The sequence below is a fragment of the Pistacia vera genome, unplaced genomic scaffold (genome assembly GCF_008641045.1).
Source record: "Pistacia vera cultivar Batoury unplaced genomic scaffold, PisVer_v2 Contig268, whole genome shotgun sequence".
NCBI lineage: Eukaryota > Viridiplantae > Streptophyta > Magnoliopsida > Sapindales > Anacardiaceae > Pistacia > Pistacia vera.
Genome location: NW_022196077.1, coordinates 826,993 through 848,826, shown reverse-complemented (window position 1 = coordinate 848,826; position 21,834 = coordinate 826,993). Strand labels below are relative to the sequence as shown.

The following is a 21,834-nucleotide window of genomic DNA, read 5'->3' as shown; positions in this document are numbered from 1 at the left end:
TCCCTGTAATATGTTAAAAAATCATGTCACAACTAATTCCTTGATGTCATCAAAGTTCATTGTTTACAATTCACATATAAATCCATCAATTATAGCATCAAAAACTAAGCTCAATTGCTATTGTGTGACAATAATTAAGGTTCCCTAATACTAACCCTAGAACCTAATTCTATTTCCTATTAAAGGGAGGTTTCCCTTACTTATGTCAAGAAACCACACTCCTTGCAAATTTCCTCCTCCTTATCCCCAATTGACCCTTATCCTAACATAAATTATAAGGAACTTCAATAATTTGCAATACACATATTTATATAAGATAAGGAGTTGAACTTTACCTCCTAATATCCTTAATAAGGAGAAATATAAGACACTTGAGAGATTTGCAACTAAAAGACTTGAAACTTTAATGGAGAAGTGAGAAAAATATGGAAGCTTGTAGAAAACTTGAAGAAAAGAAATGAAAGTGGTAGAAGACATGTTGGCCGACTCTTATCACCTAATATCTTCTTTCTTTCTTTTTTTTTTTTGCTAAAAATTATTCATTTGACCTTGCCTTTTGCATTTAATGTCCTAAACATTATTTCCCTTTTTGCCCTCAAAATTGTCTATTAATTACTCCTTAATCCTTCATCATCTTTATCTTGTCAAGCCAACAAATATCATTATTCTTTACCACTTACCCCTAAGGCATGTGCATGGTAGTTAACTTAACACATAAAAAGGAAAAGACTATTTTACCCTTGGATGCACGGTGGGGTTTACAATTACTAAACCAATTAAGAGATTAGATTTCAATTGATCCCTTTAAAAAGAGATTTTTATTAATTGTTTCTGTAAATAAAACAAATTGGAACTCAAAACATTTATGGCTAATTATGTCAACAAATCTCTGATGAATAATGTATGAGATACCCATCATCATAATCATTTTATGAAATCTACTCTTTACATTAGTAAAACTAACAAATTTAAAAGATCTCTCATCATGTAAAAATGTAAAATAAATCATTATTTTATTAAAAAAAATATTGAAAGCAAGAAAATACGGAAAATAAAAATACATTAAATAGTTTTGTCCAAAAATACGTTATAAAAGAAATGAACATACACAATAATGTTTTACAAAATTAAAATTAATATTACAGCATAATCTTAGGCCCAAACTAACTTTCAGCGTAATCTAAAAAGGGCTCAAGCCCACACTTTTTAAGTATATAAAACTTATTACATAAAAAACATTCAACATTCAAAAACTTAATGAATTATATTATTAACAAAAGCACTTATATCTGTATCTGCACATAGCCACATACCCACTGGTTTCATGAAACAAAATTTTGATGTACTCAAGCATGAAGAGTGTTTGACAGAATTTGAACATGATCCAGACTTAAAAAGAAAAACTGGGGATAGAGAAGAAACCAACACCTCTTTCCCTTTTCCACACTTTCATTTACATTAGGCAAGATATGTTATCAGACTTATGCATAATGGAAAACTCTACAAATTAATTGAAGTAACATTTTACTAATTAGTACTAAATTATTTTCTTTGTAAACAAGGGAAACAACTTTTGGCTTTAAGGCATTGTTTTTATTAATATGCTTAAAGATGGACATTAAAACTAAATGACATATTATCTACTTCTATATTATCAATAATCATCCTTTCTTTAAATAATTCGACGCCAATTAAAGGAATCTTTTACCCTGTTTCCATGGAATAATACAAGATCTTATCACTATTACCCTGTTTCCATTAATAAGCTACAAATACAATGAAGCCCTTAATCTTCTAAATAAACAAACATATAAAAAAAAGTTCATCAAGATTTGATGTGAAACACTGGTTAGTTTCTTCTTTTGTACTTTGCAAGTGAAACAACGGTGAAGAAGCATTTTTTGATTGCGACGTTGGATCATCGTTGGGAAAGAATACTTGAACAAAGATCTACCAAGGAAAATTATACATGAATTGTCGTTCAACAGGGTCACTCAATGAAGACAGGCAAATTGATAGAAGAATCTGATCATGATCTGAGAGAACTTGTAGGACAAGTGTTACATTATTGAGCTCAATCAGGTATGATCAACTTCAGTCAACTGCAAGAAACCAGAAAAGTGAAGGAATTAGATAGCGTTTGGAATCAAGAAAACAATCAACAAACAAGTAGCGAACTATAAAAGAAAAAAGCAAACCCAAATCCGCAATACGTCATCAATATTATTGCAATATTTTATACCCCTCGTCACAGTGATTGTATTGCTAATAGAGATATCACTCATATAAGATAATAATGTGTTTACCCCCGTGGGTCACCCTTATAGGTGAAACCCTTATTGTTGAAGTGGTTGTAACTCCAACAAAAAGGTCTCGTTCAGAGAACCATTCTCGCAAAACTTGATTAGCAACTTGTCGAGGTGGGCATTGCTTGCACTGATAATTGATCTCCTTCTGCTTCCAAGTCTGGGCATAGTCCGTCATTTGTAACTCTCTCCAAAAATTTTGCATTCCTAACCATAGTGGTTCAGAAACAAATCATAAAAATATATAATAAATTAAAAAATCTGATTTTTTGGTTTGCCCTCTAGGATGTAATAAATAAATAAACAATTGAAACACAGAAAGATCAAGCTCGTGAAACTTATGACATGTATGAATTTCTGGAAAGAGTTGGGCAATCATTTTGAGGAGGCAGAACCTTGTATGAATTTCAGAGAAAGATCAGGCTCGTGAAACCTTGTGGTCCTTTGAAGGTTTTTCTAAAAAGACATCTCATTAGCCACAATGTATGAATTTCTCACGATCAATGATACTTTCTGACATCTTTGCTTTAATCAATCACCAAACTGAAATTCACAGAAGTCATAGTGAATTGGAGTTAACTGGATCTTTGCTCACCATTGAATCTTTTGGTCCAGTGGAATCTGTGTGTTTGTATTCCATTACAGTTGAAGGAAGATTTCCTGAAATGAAACAGGGGATTGAAAGAGTGTGGAGAATTAAATGTACAAGCTAATATAAGACGGGATGACCAATCTTTGATACTCATCTTCAAATAAATTTTGCATGCTGTAGTTTCCTATTGCCCATTCTCACATACCATACAAAATGAAGTGAAATGAAACAATAGAGAAGTGTATAGTTATTTCCTTGTGTAATATGTAAAATACATTTGATTTGTAGTTAGGTATTAATGGTTGCTTAATTTCTGTCTTGGGATTTTTCTTTTTCAATAGAAGTTTATTGGTGGCTACTTAATTGTTTTATGTTATGAGTTTTGCCTATTCATTTTTTTGTTGGTTTTAAAGATATTTTTGTTTCTAAATCGGATTGTACATTGTTAATATCAAGAGGTGTCATTTTCTCAGGCAGTAATGCCCATTTCTAATGGTAATATTATGAGACTTTTGACCACAAAATTATGCAAACTTGTATGAAGAACTTTGTCATATCCTGAGATCATGAGCTGTTACTCGCTCAAATGATTAAAATAACTCTTCTAATCTAAATTTTGTCTTAAAAAAAAAAAAAAAAAAAAAAAAAAAAAATTCTTCTGCAATAAAAGGTCTGACCGAAATGGCATTATAGAATACTATCCTTTGCACTAATGTAATGGATTCATGGGGAGATCAGCAATTTTCATGCACAGAAACCAAAACTTCAAGCCCAGAACGTTTAGTATGAAATTCAGATGGGGATTTATCCCCATATATTAGAGAAAAATGAATAAGATATTTCCCACATCCATGCTCTGATCATCTGGAAAGTTAATTTACTACTGCAAAAATTTAGAGGCATCTACCTCACACATTGCCTTCATAAAATAGTCGATTGCCACATTCACTTGACCATAACACCTGGAAAAACACCAAATCATGACAACTGAAATCGAAAATTAAAAACAATTGCGGTAAAGGAAGTTAAGATTGATCCTTACCAATATTAATGAAGGCCAACGAGAAATATTTTCAGGATCGAGTAGTCCCACTTTTCTTCATCATGTTTCTTGCTTGTGAATTGACATCTTCGTACCACAGCCAGTGAATTTGTGACACATTTGAAATTTGAAATTTGACTCTGATGTAAAAATCTGAGATAAGTTAATAAACTTCCCGGTGAAGGTTGAGGACTGATTACCAACGATCAAACTTAGGAATGAAAATTGCAATATGGAAAAGTAAAATTGACTGACCTGATACACTTGTTTCTGAGATTAAATAGAGCTCATCATCCTCCTCTGGATCATAGATGAATCGGGAATCTACTTCGACAAAGGCATGTTTGCTATCTAGACCATTCTCGTCTTTATCTCTCTTGCATTTTTTTTCAGCAAAGGACAATCGTCAATGATAATTGCAAAAGTGAAGATGGCAGGCCATCTCTGGAAAAGATGTAAGCTTTGGGCAACTATAAATACGCAACGTTTTAGAGAGGTTAGGTCACGAAAACCTCTGGAAGATAAGTATTTCAATTTAGGAAATTCTGAAATGTGCAGATCAGTTAGAGACGTGGGCAACGTCATTCCTATCTCATCCTCTGGAAAAGACACTGCATCTGGACATCATGTATCCAAAGGTTGTAAGGCAGGTGAACTTGTGCAATCCCACCCCCCTCAGAGGCTTAGATTTCGTGATTACCACCAATCCCAGAATTCTTAGGCTGGTAGGAAACCTTCTTCTGGAAACGATTTGATACTTGGACAACCCGATATTGATAATGCTTGGAGACAGTGAGATGTGTTATCAGTCGGGCAGGGCTTTAAGCGCTCACGTCAATCAAAAAAACAAATAAACTGGTATTGGGAAGCCCTCCTTCTGGGAAGGAAACAAGGTTTGAAGACGCTACCGTTATTTGATAAGACGGTTAAGATTGCACAGGCCCTCTGGTAACGAATTGAGATGTCACATTCAGAGATAATTATTGCTCGAATAGACATGTTACTGTCGAACTCTCTGCTATCGACTCTAGCTTTGAGCTTCCGAATCTTAAGATGTGTGAGTGCCATGGGTAATGGCCTCTTGGTGAAGCTGTTAGAGATGGACATTTTTTGATACACAGTCCTCAAGAAGGATGTAGAGGCACTAAGTTATCCTCTGCATCACCAAACAAAAACTGCAATTTCTCACAATTTTTATTGAAAGCTGTTTTAGAGATGGAGGTAGCTGACCTTTGACAATGAATGCAAGTGAATGACAACCCAATTTGCAGCCTTTCAAGAGAAGCATTCATGCTTCATTCCCTCAGGTAAGGATGTTAACGCACGGCAATTTGTAATCTCAAGTTCACTTAGACTCGGCAAAAAACCGTCCTCTAGAAAAGAAACAAGAGTTGGGCTATCCTGAATACATAGTGTTTGAGGGAGCTGCAGCTATGCAACCCTTGTGAAGGCTTCTCAGAGAAGTCTCAGTTGCCACAAATACATGAGTTTCTGCAATCAGTGATACTTAGCGTTCAACTTTCTGGTACCCTTGCTTAACCAATTACCAAACTCTGAAACTTGTCCTGAAGTCATAGGGTTCTGTGGATTGACATCAACTGGATTACTGCTCACAATCTCTTGCTGCCATCTATGTTAAGTTGCTCTGCATGGAAGGCTGGAGCACAAAACCACCAATTGCGGGCATTCACGAATTACAAGTTCTTTCAATGAAGGAAGATTGCCGGTAATTTCCATGAGATTGGGGCATTTAGAATTGAAAGGTTGCTGAGGTGAGGCAAAATCATCATGATCACTTTATCGATAGGCACCCAATGCTTCCATCTGGCAATCTTCAAAACAAAGAGTCTCTAGTGACTGAAAAGGCTTTGAGGAGTTCTCTCCATAAATTCAAAACCGATACTTCTTATTTCTGTCATCCCTTGATGGTGAGATCTTTAAGTGAGCTTAATTTTCCAAGAGAGGTAGAGAAGTACATTTGGACAGTTCTCCAATCTTAAAACAACCATGTTGGATAACGATGAATCTCTAATCCAAGATGGAAATCTCTCCACAGTAGCTTTGATGGTCAACTTTTTTAATTTTTATGTGGTCGAAGCATATTAAGTACATTTCCTCTTCAATTCATTTGTGGATGATCAATTTAGAGCTCATTCTAATGACCATACTTCTAAGCCTTCTTATCACTTAATAAGCCTCTCCGATGTCTCTTAAATTGGCCACACTCTTAATCCTGAAATGCAAAGCTTTCCGTGAAGAAACTTCAAACTTCAAATCTTTCAAACTAGATCCAACATTCTTGCCCACAATAAAATTTGATAAAGTTTGCAGAACATCATTCTCTCCTCCTGGGCATATTTTTTATTTGTGCACCTCCAATATCAAGATGGCGTAGATTGATCAGATGTCTCATTCTCTCTGGAACTTCTTGAGACAAGGACAAACTTTATAACAAACATTGCAGGTTGAACAGAGAACTTGTTGATTCAGGCAAAGTTTTGATCATACTGCCGGAAAGATGAGGTACCTCAAGTGTTTCATATCTCCAATTGAATTAGGAATCCCACGATATAATATCTTCTTAGAGATAACACCCTTAATTTTTTGAGCTTTAACAGCAAACAGAGAGCACCAGAATTGTTATATAATAATGACGCGACGATGACCATCATAACATCATTGTATAACAACTACAGGTAGGAATGTTCTTAGGTGCTCAAGTTCATGCAAAACCTCAAATTTGTTTTACCATCAAATCGAGTAGAAGTATAAGAAGAATGACGCACCTTCAAAGCTTTTCAGTTGCTTATTGTCCCGTTCCATCTTCCAGCCTTAAACTTGTCTCCGGCAACCCATTGAGCCAGATCGCTCACAAGGTCATGCATTTTAAATTTAGAATTATCACTATCTGATTGTTGGAAAAGTGATCTCGCAACTAGATCACGAAAATACTCCCCTCCTATGTCTTCCAATTGTTGTTATCTTTTGATTCGTGAACAAGACCTTCTGCCATCCACCAAAAGACGAGTTTTCCTCTTCAAATTCATAATCTTCGGTAGAACGAGCAGTATGCAAAACATCTCTTTACATGGAAGAAAGGTGGTGGTAGCTTAATTTCAACACCGGGAGATCTCATCATTGTATTTGGTAAATCCCAAATTTTGCTGTTAAATATTTCTCCACTCATCTTCTCTCTTTTCAATTGTAGAAGGCTACAAGAGTCCTTGCTGCAAAGGCAAACCTCCACACTTATCAAACAACTTCTCACGAAACGATTCCAACTTTGACCGCATTAATATCTCTCCCCATAAAGCAAGTTCGCAAACACAGACCAGCAGTCATTGTCTGATAAAAGTTTCAGTAATAATATTCACCAGGGTTGTCTTCGTGCAACATTTTATCACTGTGTAAACAATGATCTTATCCAGATGCTCCGGCCATAAAGGGAGATTTTAAAGTTTCCCAAAACCGATAATCACTGCTCCAAACATCATCCAATACAAGCAAGAACCTTTTATCTGCTATTTCCCTTTTTAGAAGGAGCTGCACTTGATTCAAAACCTTCAAATTGCAGGGTGAGAGGGGATAGACTCGATAATCGCTTTTGAGATTCTCAAATATCAGAGTCATTGGAGACACAAACCCATGCTTTTGCGTCGAACTTAAAATCTTCCATTGCTTGTCATTGTACACAAGTCGAGCAAGAGTTGTTTTGCCGGCTCCTCCATGCCAACAATGGGTATTACAAAATATGTCACTGATTCACAAGTAGACATCATTTGGATTATTTTGCTTTATCTTATCTCTACCATAAACAGCAGGTTCAGTTGGCAAACATGTGGTGGGTGGAAGTCTTTGCATTCAGAAGTTGATGACCCCAGCAATCTTCTCCAACCAAGATCAATTCTTTGCTTACATAGATCGCCATCCGGCGAGTGATTGCTTTCATCTTGGCCCCATGCTAACATTGAACTTAATAGCACTTGGGCTCCAAGTATGGAAGCGAGCAGGGATGAAGCTCCGAACCTTACTAGTGCTAGCCTCATCTCCGCCACCACTTGCGCCCTAAAGCGTCAGTTGCAAATTCATCCATATATCCTCACATCATAGGCCAAATTGGAGATTATCCAGCACATCTTCACAGCCCTGCGTCAGTTGCTTCTCCTCTGCATCGTTGAGCAATGCTTCAATCATCTTCAACGTTTCTTCCCACTTTTCAGCTTGAATGACCCCCTCCCGACGTGCAAAATTCAGCAACTCCCTGGACGCAGTCTGTCGAACAGCACCTGAAGGAACGCAGACAGAAAGAGCTCTCCCACAGGCATGGTTTCGTCTTTGAAGAAGAACAATAACTAAAGATTATCACACAGAGATTACTACAGAACAAGCAAGAGATCGAGATTTTTTCTCTGATTCTATGGAAGGCCGTGTGAGTAGTTCAAAAGATAATGAGAAAAAAGGTACAAAACGATGATAATTCTAGCATGTGTGGACTCCTCCACTCCACAATTGTCAATACTGGAGTAGATATATTGTCCTGGACCCCTAGTTTTACTGTTCTTTGTCTACAAGTCTAGCCAGCCATTACTGACCAGTTTTGCTTTTCTTGGTCAACAAATTTAGCCTGGCATTTCTTTATTATTATTATTATTATTATTATTTTTCATATTTTTAATTTCTTCCAGGATTTGCTGAAATGAAGCCTTAAATTGTATTGGGTTTCCCCATTAGTCCATAGCACTGTTCGGCTATGGACTAATGGTCATGTGGAGGGTTGCCCAATATTGAGAGAGAGCCCAATTTTAGTTAGGGCTTTGTATCAGAACAGAAGAAGAAAAGAAAAGTGAAAAAAGGGGTGACGTGAAAAGAAAAGAAAAATGAGTGTAATGAATAATGATCAGATCAGACCTCGTCAAGCCTCCAATGAACAGCCTCCGTCGTGTGGTCCGATTGAGCTGAAATTTTTTTGGTACATTCCTCGATCAAGCCTCTTTGTTTTGAATGGTGGAGAACAGTAGAGATTGAATTTTTTTGGTACATTCCTCGATCAAGCCTCTTTGGTGAAATTTCTAATTTTATAAGATTTTCATCAATGCCATAGCATTTTCTAGTGATAGTATTTTTTTAATGAGATTCTCCGGAATATGAAATTGATATTTGATATAAATCTTATAAAAGAGTAAACAATTTTTTCCACCTAAATAATGGTTTAACGACACTTATCCACCCACAGACTTTTAAAATATTATTTTACTATCTAAATTTATATTCTGTTTCTTATTAGAACATTGTTGTGACCCCACACTACCACTATTCTCTTCCTCGATCATAACTCACCAAAACCCCTCAAACCATACTTCTGTTACCCCGGTCAATCGCCAGAAATCAAGCGATTAAGCTTTATGCAGCTATCCCTCCCAAGTCAAATTCCAATCAATTTCAACTACCAAAACACTTATCGGTCTTTCCTCTTCAAAAGCCCTAACAGTCTACACCGAGTTTGCTTAAAAGTTGGCTGCCATAATATAAATTTGGATAGTAAAGTGGTATTTTAAAAATCTCTGAGTGAGTAAATATCATTCAACCATTATTTGGGTGAGAAAAAGTCGTTAACTCCTTATAAAATTAGATTTTTTTATGAAAAAAAAAAAGAGAAGGTTGTCATTAATGCATGGGTCATGAACAAATTTATTTTTATTCACCTACAAAATATGAATGTATCTTGAGTTCACTAATGTATGATCAACTTCAGCTTTATTCCAATTTGAGTTTCAATCTTTTTGATGTAACTCCAAAACTAAGTCAGCTGCAAGAAAGCCATTTGCACACTGTTGAACAAGTTTTAAAGTAGGTAAATCATCGGAAAAGGTCATGTTCCGAAGGCGGAGAACCATTCTGGCAAAACTTGATCTCTCTGTAAAAATCTTGCATTCTGAAGCACACATTTTATGAATCGATCCTTCATGACATCCAAATCAAAATATGAGATACTTACAGCAAATTCCATTACTTTCCGAAAAGGAGGATACAGATTTTGTAAAATTTTAATTTTAAATAACTACCCGAGGAATCTCAAGAGATTCTAGATTAGGAGATTGTTGAATAATAGTCTTTTAACACTTGATGATTTGTATAATCAAGCTCCCCCCAAATCAGTTTCAAATTAGTCAAGCAATGAAATACTGGAAGACGAAATTGGAAATTTTCTTCATAAGAGAGATACTACTTGGCAAACACAAAAACAAAAGAAATTAATGAGATGAGCTGTTCATGTTATGTCTTCTCAATGAACATATAAATAATTAGCTAAGAATGTTATCATACCTCAAGTATATCATTTGACAGAGTAAGAAATTTGACATGATGAATTCCACGCATCAGTTTTATTGCATGTCGAGCCATAATTTCGTTAGCCTGCTGTTTCGAAATTTGTTCATCGATGTATGCATAATTTAGTGAAGACAAATTACATGGTAAAAGTTCTATTGCTGCACAATTTATGCATTTGAGAGAGCTCAAATTTTCTGCATAAATTTCTATAATATAATCCTCTAATGGCTTTAAAGAGGAAAGTTCGCGACAAACAATCAATGTCCTTAGAGTGGGGAATAGTTATGGTGATTTTCTTATACATGGAGCACTATGAAGGAAGAGAATTGTTTCCAGAGAATGGAAAAAGCTTGTCTTCAAATCCGACCTCAACTGATATTTAGTCTCATTGAAAACAATGTCAAAAATGGAGGTCGGAAGAGATTTCCATCTTTTTGACAGTGCAGAAGTTCTGGGTTTTTTCTGAATTCACCATCCTTCCCTGAAAAGAAGAAAAAGAAAAGTATTCAAACTCCATAGATAAACATTGAAAAACCAAAACTTATCTAGCAATCAAACTCATCAAGCTAGTTTCTTTCCTTTATTATAATCCAGAAATTCCTGGAAGTGGCTTTTTAAACTTGAGTTTTAAATTGGTGAATCTACCACGTATTTGGAAATAGGAAGAAACAATGGTATTTGGGTGATTTTATCCATCAATGCCATCGTTCAAGCACGGAGCTGAAGACTGATTCAATGTTCTAAACCTTATGAGAACAAACCACAGGCGAAACCCTAATCCTCTAGGATGTTTCAGCAAATGTCTTTCACTGTTATACACTAAATATAATTGTGTTAAAGAAAAAAAGAAATTGAAGAAGAAATCTCACCTTAATCACGAAGAAACAACTCGGATTTGTCCTGCCCTTCTAGGATGAAAAAGAGACCACAATCCTGACTACTTCAAAGTTCTACCCAGATGAGATTTTGTAGAGTCGAATCGAAGATAAAGGCTTCTAAAGAAAAACTTTATAAATTTTATTGATTATATTGAAACATAACAACGTTCCCCACCAACCAAGCAAGGAGAAGGTCGTTAAATGAAGAGTAGAATTTCTTCTGAGCTACAAAATAAGTAAGAAAGGAAAAATTTTAAATGAAAATATCCTAAGTCGCCATTGAGGGATACCACTCCCCACCAGAAGTTATCGGTTTAGATAGCCATTCACACTCGGAAGATCTCAACCCCGTGATGAACTTCGGATTATGTTGATCGCTATGGCGAGGAGTCAGATTGTAAGAACTCCATTGAGATTCTCTTCACCAGCCTTCTTTTTACCCTTGACTAGAGTGTAGGTCCAAAGTATATCTTGCAAAATCACCCTTTCCTGTTCGCCTCGTATTCTCATCACGGGCACCTTTTCGTGTTCAAAATCACCCTTCAAGTGGCAAGAATGTACGACAATGAAGAAAAGGAAGTCAGCTGGCAAGCCTCTGAGTATGCGATAAATGCAGCAATTAATGTGTTAAAGGTGATCTATACTTGTAATCAGACTTTGATTTCGGTCGTTTCTGCTTGATTGATTGGGTTACAACAGCCCATTAACAGTTTTCTTGTAATTTTCTCAAATGTTCTCTTTGTTTCTATGACTCCTCGAAACAGAATGGAGCAGAGGTCATGGCTTCTTCTTGAATCTCTTCTTCTCTTCGTTTATTCACAACCAAGTCAATTCTCACACCAAAACCCCGCAAAAACCTCTCTTTCTTTAACAGACAAATCACTTTCCCCACTCGTCTACCACTCTTTGCCCTCCCCTCTCTTCTTTGCTCGTTCAAGGCTTGTTTCATCGGCCTGTGGGGGAGACTGTTAAGTTTTCTAGCTTACCGCCATTCTAGAAATAATGGGTTCTTTGAATGTATTGAAGCTGATGCAAAGGAATCTAACTTTGATGGTTGATAGTAGTAAAAATGGAAAAAATGAAGAAGGCCGATAGAATCGGAAGTAGAAGATATTTCATCAGCATGCTGGCATGCTGGGTAATCCATACTTATAATCAGACTAGAAAGAAGTTATATTTTGTAGGTTCATTATAACCATCCCTGATTTTGTATGATCTCTTATCCTCTCATCACATAATCTCATTATTTATAGGTTATTGTCACATAAAACGGAATCATCGAAAACTATAATCAAGGAAAGCTCTTTGAAAAGTAGTACGATTGAATTTCTATCAAATTTTGTACAAGTCTACAACATTAAAGCATGTTCAAGAAGATGTTATCTTCATTATTTTGATGTTATCTTGTCAATGTATCATCCATTTAAAGTTGGCATACACTAATCCTCTTGCGAAGGCAGAAGTATGTGCAAATTCTATATCCCAGGGCCATGGCTAATAACACCCAAACTTCTTGCAAACCACCCTTCAGGTTCACCGTGTTGAACGAAGGCGAGCTCTGCAAAGTCCGGCATCCTCCTTTGCTTTCGCATTCGTACAATTGATCTCCTGAATATTGCACTTTTAGAAGAAGTCTGAACCCATAGTACATGAAGGACGAGTACTTCAACCACTGCATAAATTTTGGTATGTGCTGCAATCAAAACATGTATAATTTCAGTCTTGAAATGGATTTATCATTCAAATTGGCAACACTTCATGTCCTCACTGGTCCCGGAATCAGTCTTAAGAATTCGTCTATGCCTCTATGGAATTCTTTTGAGTTTCGTATAACCAAGAATCGTTTAGTTAAAATGCATCTATTTAATTACAAGAACTCGAGACTTGTACCTGGACATAGTAGCCTCCTGTGAGAAGAAACAGCATTAGTATCAAAGAAGCAATCATTCCAGCTCTCTTAATACTCAAAACTGCAGCTCCAAATAGCTCTCCTGCCCCCTAATGAAAGCAAGAAAAATCATTCAATCTCAAACCTCATCGAAAAAGATTCGGATTCAGTTGACTTACTTGGCTAGTGACAGCTATCAGAAGTATAGCAAGCAGTGTCAGGAAGAAGCAGGGAACTGTTCTTTTGAAGCCAGCCATGAAGTATACAATAACCATGAACAATGTAGGATAGAAAACATGTGCCACCATGTCACACAGAGTGCTGCAGGCATAATATACACTTAATCTGTACATATCTGCTTTTCTTTCTTTCACCAAATAAACCTTTTCAAATGGAAACACATAGACTGCTCCAAATATCGATGAAGATGTCCAGAAAATGCATATGTAGAATAATAGACCAACCTGCAATTGAATCAAAGTGTCAGGATTTAGTTTAAGTTTCTGTTAGTATTTTGAAATGTTGCTGGTTATGGAGAATTACTTGGTCTCTGAGCTGAGCCTCGGTTGCAGTGCTGGATTTCCACCAAAGAAGGCCCAACAAGACAGCAATTCCTAGAGCTTGAACCAGTCTTAGCTTGTCAAAGTAATCTCTACACCTTTCTCTGAATGTTCTCTTGTAAATTATCATGAACTGTTCCCACCAGGACAGTGTCCAGTCTTTCTTAACTTGGACCGCCACTTGAAGATGCTCCGGTGCTTTCGTGTTTCGATGTTTCTCTTCCTTCTCTTTTGGCTCTATTTGAGTTTTGTATTTGAGTTGCAGATACTAAAACCATATGAAAAGAAATTACGAGAGGAGAAAAACAGTAATAGAAATTAAACTGCTAGGTAGATAAAAATAAAAGCAATGATTGTTACTTTGATTACAGCCCTCTCAGCATCAGAAGCTCCTTGAGATGCCATTAACCCTTCAGGGACACTAATGTCATTCACCTGTCCTGTTGCTAAATCTAGCAAGAACTCTGCAGGATTCATTGCTATTTCTGGGATGAAGCTCAAAGATGAAAAATAGTCCATAGACTCTCTAGCCTTCCCATAGTACACAGGATAGCCTTCTGATATTAGCAGAAGTTTATCGAACATGTGAAACATTCTGCTTGATGGCTGGTGGATTGTTATGATTACTGTCCTCCCTGCCTATCAACCATTAAACAATATCTTTAAAAATTAAGAAATGTTGCCTAAAAGTTAGCTACTCTTTCGGACTGAATTGAGAATATACAGACATCAACACCTGAGAATTCGTATATTATACGAAATGACACCGAGTACCAATTTAGCTTGGATACCTGACCAATTTTTTCAAGAATTTGAAGTAGTTTGTTAGCAGAGGTGGAATCAAGCCCTGACGTTGGTTCATCAAGCAACAATAAGGAAGGATCAACAAGAATTTCATAGCCAATACTGGTTCTTTTTCTTTCTCCTCCAGATACTCCCTTAACGAAACCTCGTCTGACTCATCTGACGACATCTACGGTTGATTGTTTAGCGAAAATTATTAGTTAAAACCACATACAAGTTCACATTCACAGGCATTTTAATTGTATTTTTCCACAGTCCATACCTTTCCAGGTCCAGTTCCTTCACAATCATCTCAACTCTAGCATATTTTTGTTGCCTGGTCATGGTCCGTGGAAGTCTCAAAAATGCTGCAAACACTACAGTTTCTTCCACAGTTAACTGTGGGAATAAATATCATATTGTGTTACAAATCCAATTCTGCAAAAAAGAAAATTTTGCAAAATCCAATCATTTTGAGGGAGATGCAGCTATGCAAACCTTGCGATCCTTCGGAAGGTTTTTCTAGAAAGACTAATCTCATTATGCCACAAATGTATGAATTTCTCATGATCAATGATACTTTCTGATACCTTTGCTTCAATCAATCACCAAACTGAAATTTCCAGAGAAGTCATAGTGAATTGGAGTTAACTGGATCTTCGCTCACCATTGAATCTTTCGGTCCAGTGGAATCTCGTGTTGTATTCCATTTACAGTTGGAGTAAGATTTCCTGAAATGAAAACAGGGGATCAAAAGAGTTTCCTATTGGCCACTTCTCACATACCATACAAAATGAAGTGAAATGGAATACTAGAGAAGCGCTATTAGTTTATTTCTTTTGGCAAATCTCGACAGTACAAGGAAAATTAGAAATAAGTGAAATTTTACATTTTAGAAACAAGCAACATGGTTGTTTAATTTTAAATCAATTCGTCTAATTTCCTTGTGTAATATGTAAAATACATTTGATTTGCTCATGTTAGTGTATTAATGGTTGCTTAATTTTCTGTCTTGGGATTTTTCTCATTCAATAGAAGTTTAATGGTGGCTACTTAATTGTTTTATGTTATGAGTTTTGCCTATATCATTTCTTTTGTTGGTTTTAAAGATATTTTGTTTCTAAATCGGATTGTACATTGTTAATATCAATAATATTATAAAATGGCTTTTATGTTTACTCTTTCAATAAAAAGTCAATGAATTGTAAAGCTTTGTGGCAAGCTTCGCCAACCAAAAACAGAGTCTCCTGTTTTCCTCTGTTCTCTGAAATTTCAGTTCAAGAGGCGTTATTTTTCTTAAGCAGTAAATGCCAATTTCTGACGGTAATGTTATGAGACTTTTGAACCACAAAATTATGAAGAAACTTTGTCATATCTCCCGTGATCATGAGCTGTTACTCGCTCAATGGTTATGAAGAAACTTCTAATCTAAATTTTGTCTTAGAGAATAAATGAATTAGCTAAGATAATTCCCAAATCTATGCTCTGATCATCTGGAAATTTAATTTACTACTGCAAAAATTTAGAGGCATCTACCTCACACATTGCTTTCATAAAGTTGATTTGCCACATCCCGCTTGACCTATAACGCCTGGAAAAACACCAAATCATGACAACTGAAATCAGAAAATTATAAACAATTGTGGTAAAGAAAGTTAAGATTGATCCTTACCAATATTAATGGTAGCCCGACGAGAAATAATTTCAGGATTGAGTAGATCCCACTTTTCTTCATCAATGTCTTCTTGCTCGTAACTTGATATGTTCATACCACCAACTGGTGAATTTGTGACACATTGGAAATTTGAAATTTGACTCTGATGTAAAAATCGGAGATCAGTTAATAATACTTCCCGGTGAAGGTAGATGACTAATTACCAACGATCAAACTTAGGAATGAAAATTGCAATATGGAAAAGTAAAATTGACTGACCTTATACACTTGTTTCTGAGATTAAATAGAGCTCATTCATCCTCCTCTGGTTCATAGATGAATCGGGAATCTACTTCGACAAAAGGCATGTTTGCTATCTTAGACCATTCTCGTCCTTTATCTCTCTTGCATTGTTTTTTCAGCAAAGGACAATCTCGAATTTGTAATTGCACAAGTGAAGTTGGCAGGCCATCCTCTGGAAAAGATGTAAGCTTTGGGCAATTATAAATTCTCAACAATCCAAGAGAGGTTAGGTCACGAAAACCTCTGGAAGATAAGTATTTCAATTTAGGAAATTCTGAAATGTGCAGATCAATTAGAGAGGTGGGCAACGTCATTCCTATCTCATCCTCGGGAAAAGACACTGCATCTGGACATCCATGTATCCACAGGGTTGTAAGGCAGGTGAACTTGTGCAAACCCCACCCCTTCAAAGGCTTATAGATTTCGTGATTACCACCAATTCCCAGAATTCTTAGGCTGGTAGGGAAACCTTCTTCTGGAAACGATTTGATACTTGGACAACCCGATATTGATAATGCTTGGAGACAGCTGAGATTGTGTATACCGTCGGGCAGGGCTTTAAGCGTCTCACAGTCAATCAAAAAAACAAATAAATTGGTATTGGGAAGCCCTCCTTCTGGGAAGGAAACAAGGTTTGAAGACGTTACCGTTATTTGATAAAGACGGTTAAGATTGCACAGGCCCTCTGGTAACGAATTGAGATGTTCACATACAGAGATAAATATTGTCCGAATAGACATGTTACTGTCGAACCTCTCTGCTATCGACTCTAGCTTTGAGCAATTCCGAATTTTAAGCTGTGTGAGTGCCATGGGTAATTGGCCTCTTGGTGATATGCATGTTAGAGATGGACATTGTTTGATACACAAGTCCTCAAGAAGAGATGTAGAGGCACTATATTTTTCTTCTGTATCACCAAACAAAAACTGCAATTTCTCACAATCTTTTATTGATAGCTGTTTTAGAGATGGAGGTAGCTGACCTTTGACAATGAATGCAAGTGAATGACAACCTTCAATTTGCAGCCTTTCAAGAGAAGTATTTTCATGCTTCATTCCCTCAGGTAAGGATGTTAACGCATGGCAATTTATAATCTCAAGTTCACTTAGACTCAGCAAAAAACTGTCCTCTAGAAAAGAAACAAGAGTTGGGCTATCTTGAATACATAGTGTTTTGAGGGAGCTGCAGCTATGCAACCCTTGTGAAGGCTTCTCAAGAGATGTCTCACTTTGCCACAAATATATGAGTTTCTCGCAATCAATAATACTTAGCCGTTCAACTTTCTGGTACCCTTGCTTTAACCAATTACCAAACTCTGAAACTTGTCCTAAAGTCATAGGGTTCTGTGGATTGACATCAACTGGATTACTGCTCACAATCTCTTTGCTGCCATCTATGTCTAAGTTGCTCTGCACTGGAAGGCTGGAGCACAAAACCACCAATTGCGGGCATTCACGAATTACAAGTTCTTTCAATGAAGGAAGATTGCTAGGTAATTTTCCAATGAGATTGGGGCATTTCAGAATTGAAAGGTTGCTGAGGTGAGGCAAAATTCCATCATGATCACTTTCATCGATAGGCTCCCAATGCTTCCATTCTGGCAAATCTTCAAAACAAAGAGTCTCTAGTGACTGAAAAGGCTTTGAGGAGTTCTCTCCATAAGTTTCAGAACCGATACTTCTTATTTCTGTCATCCCTTTGATGGTGAGATCTTTGAGTGATCTTAATTTTCCAAGTGAAGGTAGAGAAGTACATTTTGCACAATTCTCCAATCTTAAAACAACTATGTTGGATAAAGATGAATCTCTAATCCAAGATGGAAATCTCTTCCCACATTAGCCTTTGATTGTCAACTTTTTTATATTTTTATTTGGTCGAAGCATATTAAGTACATTTTCCTCTTCAATCTCATTTCGTGAGTTATCAATTTGAGAGCTCCATTCTAATGACAATACTTCTAAGCCTTTTTTATCACTTAATAAGGCCTCTCCGATGTCTCTTAAATTGGCCACATTCTCTAATCCTGAAATGCAAAGCTTTCCGTGAAGAAACTTTAAATCTTTCAAATCTTTCAAACTAGATCCAACATTCTTGCCCACAATAAAATTTGATAAAGTTTGCAGACATCTCAATTCTCTCATTCCCTGTGGCATATTTTTTATTTGATTTGCACCTCCAATATCAAGATGGCGTAGATTGATCAGATGTCTCATTTTCTCTGGCAACTTCTTGAGACGAGGACAATCTTTTAATAACAAACATTGCAGGTTGAACAGAGAACTTGTTGATTCAGGCAAAGTTTTGATCATACTGCCGGAAAGATTGAGGTACCTCAAGTGTTTCATATCTCCAATTGAATTAGGAATCTCCACGATATAATATCTTCTTAGAGATAACACCCTTAATTTTTTGAGCTTTAACAGCAAATCAGAGAGCACCAGATTTGTTATATAATAATGACGGCGACGATGACCATCATAATCATCATTGTATAACACTACAGGTAGGAATGTTCTTAGGTGCTCAAGTTCATGCAAAACCTCAAATTTGTTTTTACCATCAAATCGAGTAGAAGTATAAGAAGAATGACGTACCCTTTCAAAGCTTTTCAGTTGCTTATTTGTCCTCGTTCCATCTTCCAGCCTTAAACTTGTTTCTCCGGCAACCCATTGAGCCAGATCGCTCACAAGGTCATGCATTTTAAATTTAGAATTATCACTATCTGATTGTTGGAAAAGTGATCTCGCAACTAGATCACGAAAATACTCCCCTCCTATGTCTTCCAATTGTTTGTTATCTTTTGATTCGTGAACAAGACCTTCTGCCATCCACCAAAAGACGAGTTCTTCCTCTTCAAATTCATAATCTTCTGGTAGAACAGAGCAGTATGCAAAACATCTCTTTACATGTGAAGAAAGGTGGTGGTAGCTTAATTTCAACACCGGGATGATCTCATCATTGTTATTTGGTAAATCCCAAATTTTGCTGTTCAATATATTCTCCCACTCATCTTCTCTCTTTTTCAATTGTAGAAGGCTACCAAGAGTCCTTGCTGCCAAAGGCAAACCTCCACACTTATCAACAACTTTCTCACGAAACGATTCCAACTTTTGACATGCATTAATATCTCTCCCCATAAATGCAAGTTTCGCAAACACAGACCAGCAGTCATTGTCTGATAAAAGTTTCAAGTAATAATATTCACCAGGTGTTGTTCTTCGTGCAACATTTTCATCACGTGTAGTAACAATGATCTTACTTCCAGATGCTCCGGCCATAAAGGGAGATTTTAAAGTTTCCCAAAACCGATAATCACTGCTCCAAACATCATCCAATACAAGCAAGAACCTTTTATCTGCTATTTCCCTTTTTAGAAGGAGCTGCACTTGATTCAAATCCTTCAAATTGCAGGGTGAGAGAGTGATAGACTCGATAATCGCTTTTGAGATTCTCAAAATATCAGAGTCATTGGAGACACAAACCCATGCTTTTGCGTCGAACTTAAAATCTTCCATTGCCTTGTCATTGTACACAAGTCGAGCAAGAGTTGTTTTGCCGGCTCCTCCCATGCCAACAATGGGTATTACAACAAAATTATTGTCACCTGATTCACATGTGGACATCATATTGATTATTTTGGCTTTATCCCCATCTCTACCATAAACAGCAGGTTCAATTGGCAGACATGTGGTGGGTGGAAGTCTTTGCCGTTCAGAAGTTGATGACCCTCCAGCAATCTTCTCCAATCCAAGATCAATTCTTTGCTTACATAGATCGTCCATCCGGCGAGTGATTTCTTTCATCTTGGACCCCATGCTAACATTGAATTTTATAGCACTTTGGCTCCAAGTATGGAAGCTAGCAGGGATGAAGCTCCGAACCTTACTAGTGCTAGCCTTATCTTCCGCCACCATCTTGTTCCCTAAAGCTTCAGTTGCAAATTCATCCAATATATCCTCCACATCATAGGCCAAATCTCGGAGATTATCCAGCCACATCTTCACAGCCCTGCTTGTCAGTTGCTTCTCCTCTGCATCGTTGAGCACTGCTTCAATCATCTTCAACGTTTCTTCCCACTTTTTCAGCTTTGAATTGACCCCCTCCCGACGTGCAAAATTCAGCAACTCCCTGGACGCCAGTCTGTCGAACAGCACCTGAAGGAACGCAGACAGAAAGAGCTCTCCCACAGGCATGATTTCGTCTTTGAAGAAGAGCAATAACTAAAGATTATCACACAGAGATTACTATAGAACAAGCAAGAGATCGAGATTTTTTCTCTGATTCCATGGAAGGCCGTGTGAGTGGTTCGAAAGGGAACAATAAAAAAAGGTACAAAACATGATAATTCTAGAGTATGTATGGACCCCACCACTCCACAATAATAAAGTTGATACCGGCCATTACTGACTAGTTTTGCTCTCATTTCTTTATTATTATTTTTAATTGCTTCAAGGATTTGCTGAAATGAAGCCTTAAATTGTATTGGGTTTCGCCGTTAGTACATAGATCTGTTGGGCTTGGGTTTCCCTCATGTGGAGGGTGGCCCAATAATTGAGAGAGAGCCCAATTTTAATTAGAAAGCCCCCTTGTTTTGGATGGTGGAAAACGGTAGAGATTGAATTTGGAGTCGATTTGCTACAGTAAGTTTTGCGTGAACAGTAACTCTCTTTGGTGAAATTTCTCCATTATCTTGAGAATAATTGTTAGTGTACAAGAAAATTTGTTCTTGAGATTGATGTTGATCATTTACCTCTAGTTTTATCTAGAGAGAACCACCATTTTATAAGAATAATGTTAGGTCTATAACTCAATCTCATAACTCTCAACGTAATAATTCACAACTGGTTAATTCGCAAATAGGTCTCAGGTCTCGTCTGATAAAATAGAGGCTACAATTGTGGATGAAGACTCGGAAGCGACATCAATACTACAGCTCAACAATACTCTGGCATGATAGCAAAATATGGAAACAAATCAGTAGTTAAAGGCTTGTGTGATAACAACCATGATCTTGTGAAATCTGGTGAAATCTTGTAATTAACGTTAGCATGATTATAGCATTGTTTATAGCAGTTTACAATGTAACCATTATTTTGTAAAGATTATAAATACAGAGTATCACAGCCTGTTATAGGCATGACGAATTTCCCAACTTCTCTGCTTTAATTTTTCTTCTTGGTATCAGAGCATAACAATGTCTTCCGCTTCGTTGAATGTTAGTACCTTTGTCACTCTCAGGCTTTGACCTGAAAACTACGCATTATGGCGTGAGCAAGTGCTTGCACTTGTTGAAAGTCAAGAGCTTACAGATTTTCTCACAGGAGAAAAACCATGCCCAACTACTGTACTTCCAACACTTGATGGTAACAACCCAACTGCTAATCCAGCATACAAAAACTGGAAAACAGTAGATCGTCTACTCAGAGGGTGGATTATTGGCACTCTTGTAGAAGAGGCACTCAGCCATGTTATTGGTCTTGATACCTCTGCACAAGTTT

At 36.8% G+C, this 21,834-nt stretch overlaps 3 protein-coding genes across 3 annotated transcripts; all 3 read right to left on the bottom strand.

Annotated features, from left to right (window-relative positions):
- Window positions 1–2,425: 2,425 nt before the first annotated feature.
- LOC116133314 (putative disease resistance RPP13-like protein 1) lies at window positions 2,426–20,529 on the bottom strand. Its single transcript, XM_031419024.1, has 5 exons — window positions 16,313–20,529; window positions 16,052–16,196; window positions 15,916–15,970; window positions 15,047–15,110; window positions 2,426–2,513 (listed from the first exon to the last, which is right to left on the bottom strand). The coding sequence occupies exon 1, from the start codon at window positions 20,527–20,529 to the stop codon at window positions 18,172–18,174; it is 2,358 nt and encodes a 785-aa protein (XP_031274884.1). The 3' UTR covers window positions 2,426–2,513; window positions 15,047–15,110; window positions 15,916–15,970; window positions 16,052–16,196; window positions 16,313–18,171.
- LOC116133316 (ABC transporter G family member 26-like) lies at window positions 12,499–15,288 on the bottom strand. The gene is given in 11 exon segments (XM_031419026.1): window positions 12,499–12,841; window positions 13,039–13,146; window positions 13,216–13,500; window positions 13,580–13,864; window positions 13,957–14,235; window positions 14,388–14,556; window positions 14,558–14,569; window positions 14,663–14,778; window positions 14,878–14,901; window positions 15,047–15,110; window positions 15,269–15,288. Coding segments are annotated over 11 exon segments (1,632 nt in total). The 3' UTR covers window positions 12,499–12,571.
- On the bottom strand, window positions 16,345–18,030 carry LOC116133315 (putative disease resistance protein At3g14460). The gene has a single exon (XM_031419025.1). It carries the CDS (start codon window positions 18,028–18,030, stop codon window positions 16,345–16,347), a length of 1,686 nt encoding a protein of 561 aa, XP_031274885.1.
- Window positions 20,530–21,834: the final 1,305 nt, after the last annotated feature.

What these genes read in the sequence shown, in the direction of transcription:
- LOC116133315 (XM_031419025.1), bottom strand. Translation starts at nt 18,030, where the DNA reads ATGACAGAAATAAGAAGTATCGGTTCTGAAACTTATGGAGAGAACTCC.
- LOC116133314 (XM_031419024.1), bottom strand. Translation starts at nt 20,529, where the DNA reads ATGCCTGTGGGAGAGCTCTTTCTGTCTGCGTTCCTTCAGGTGCTGTTC.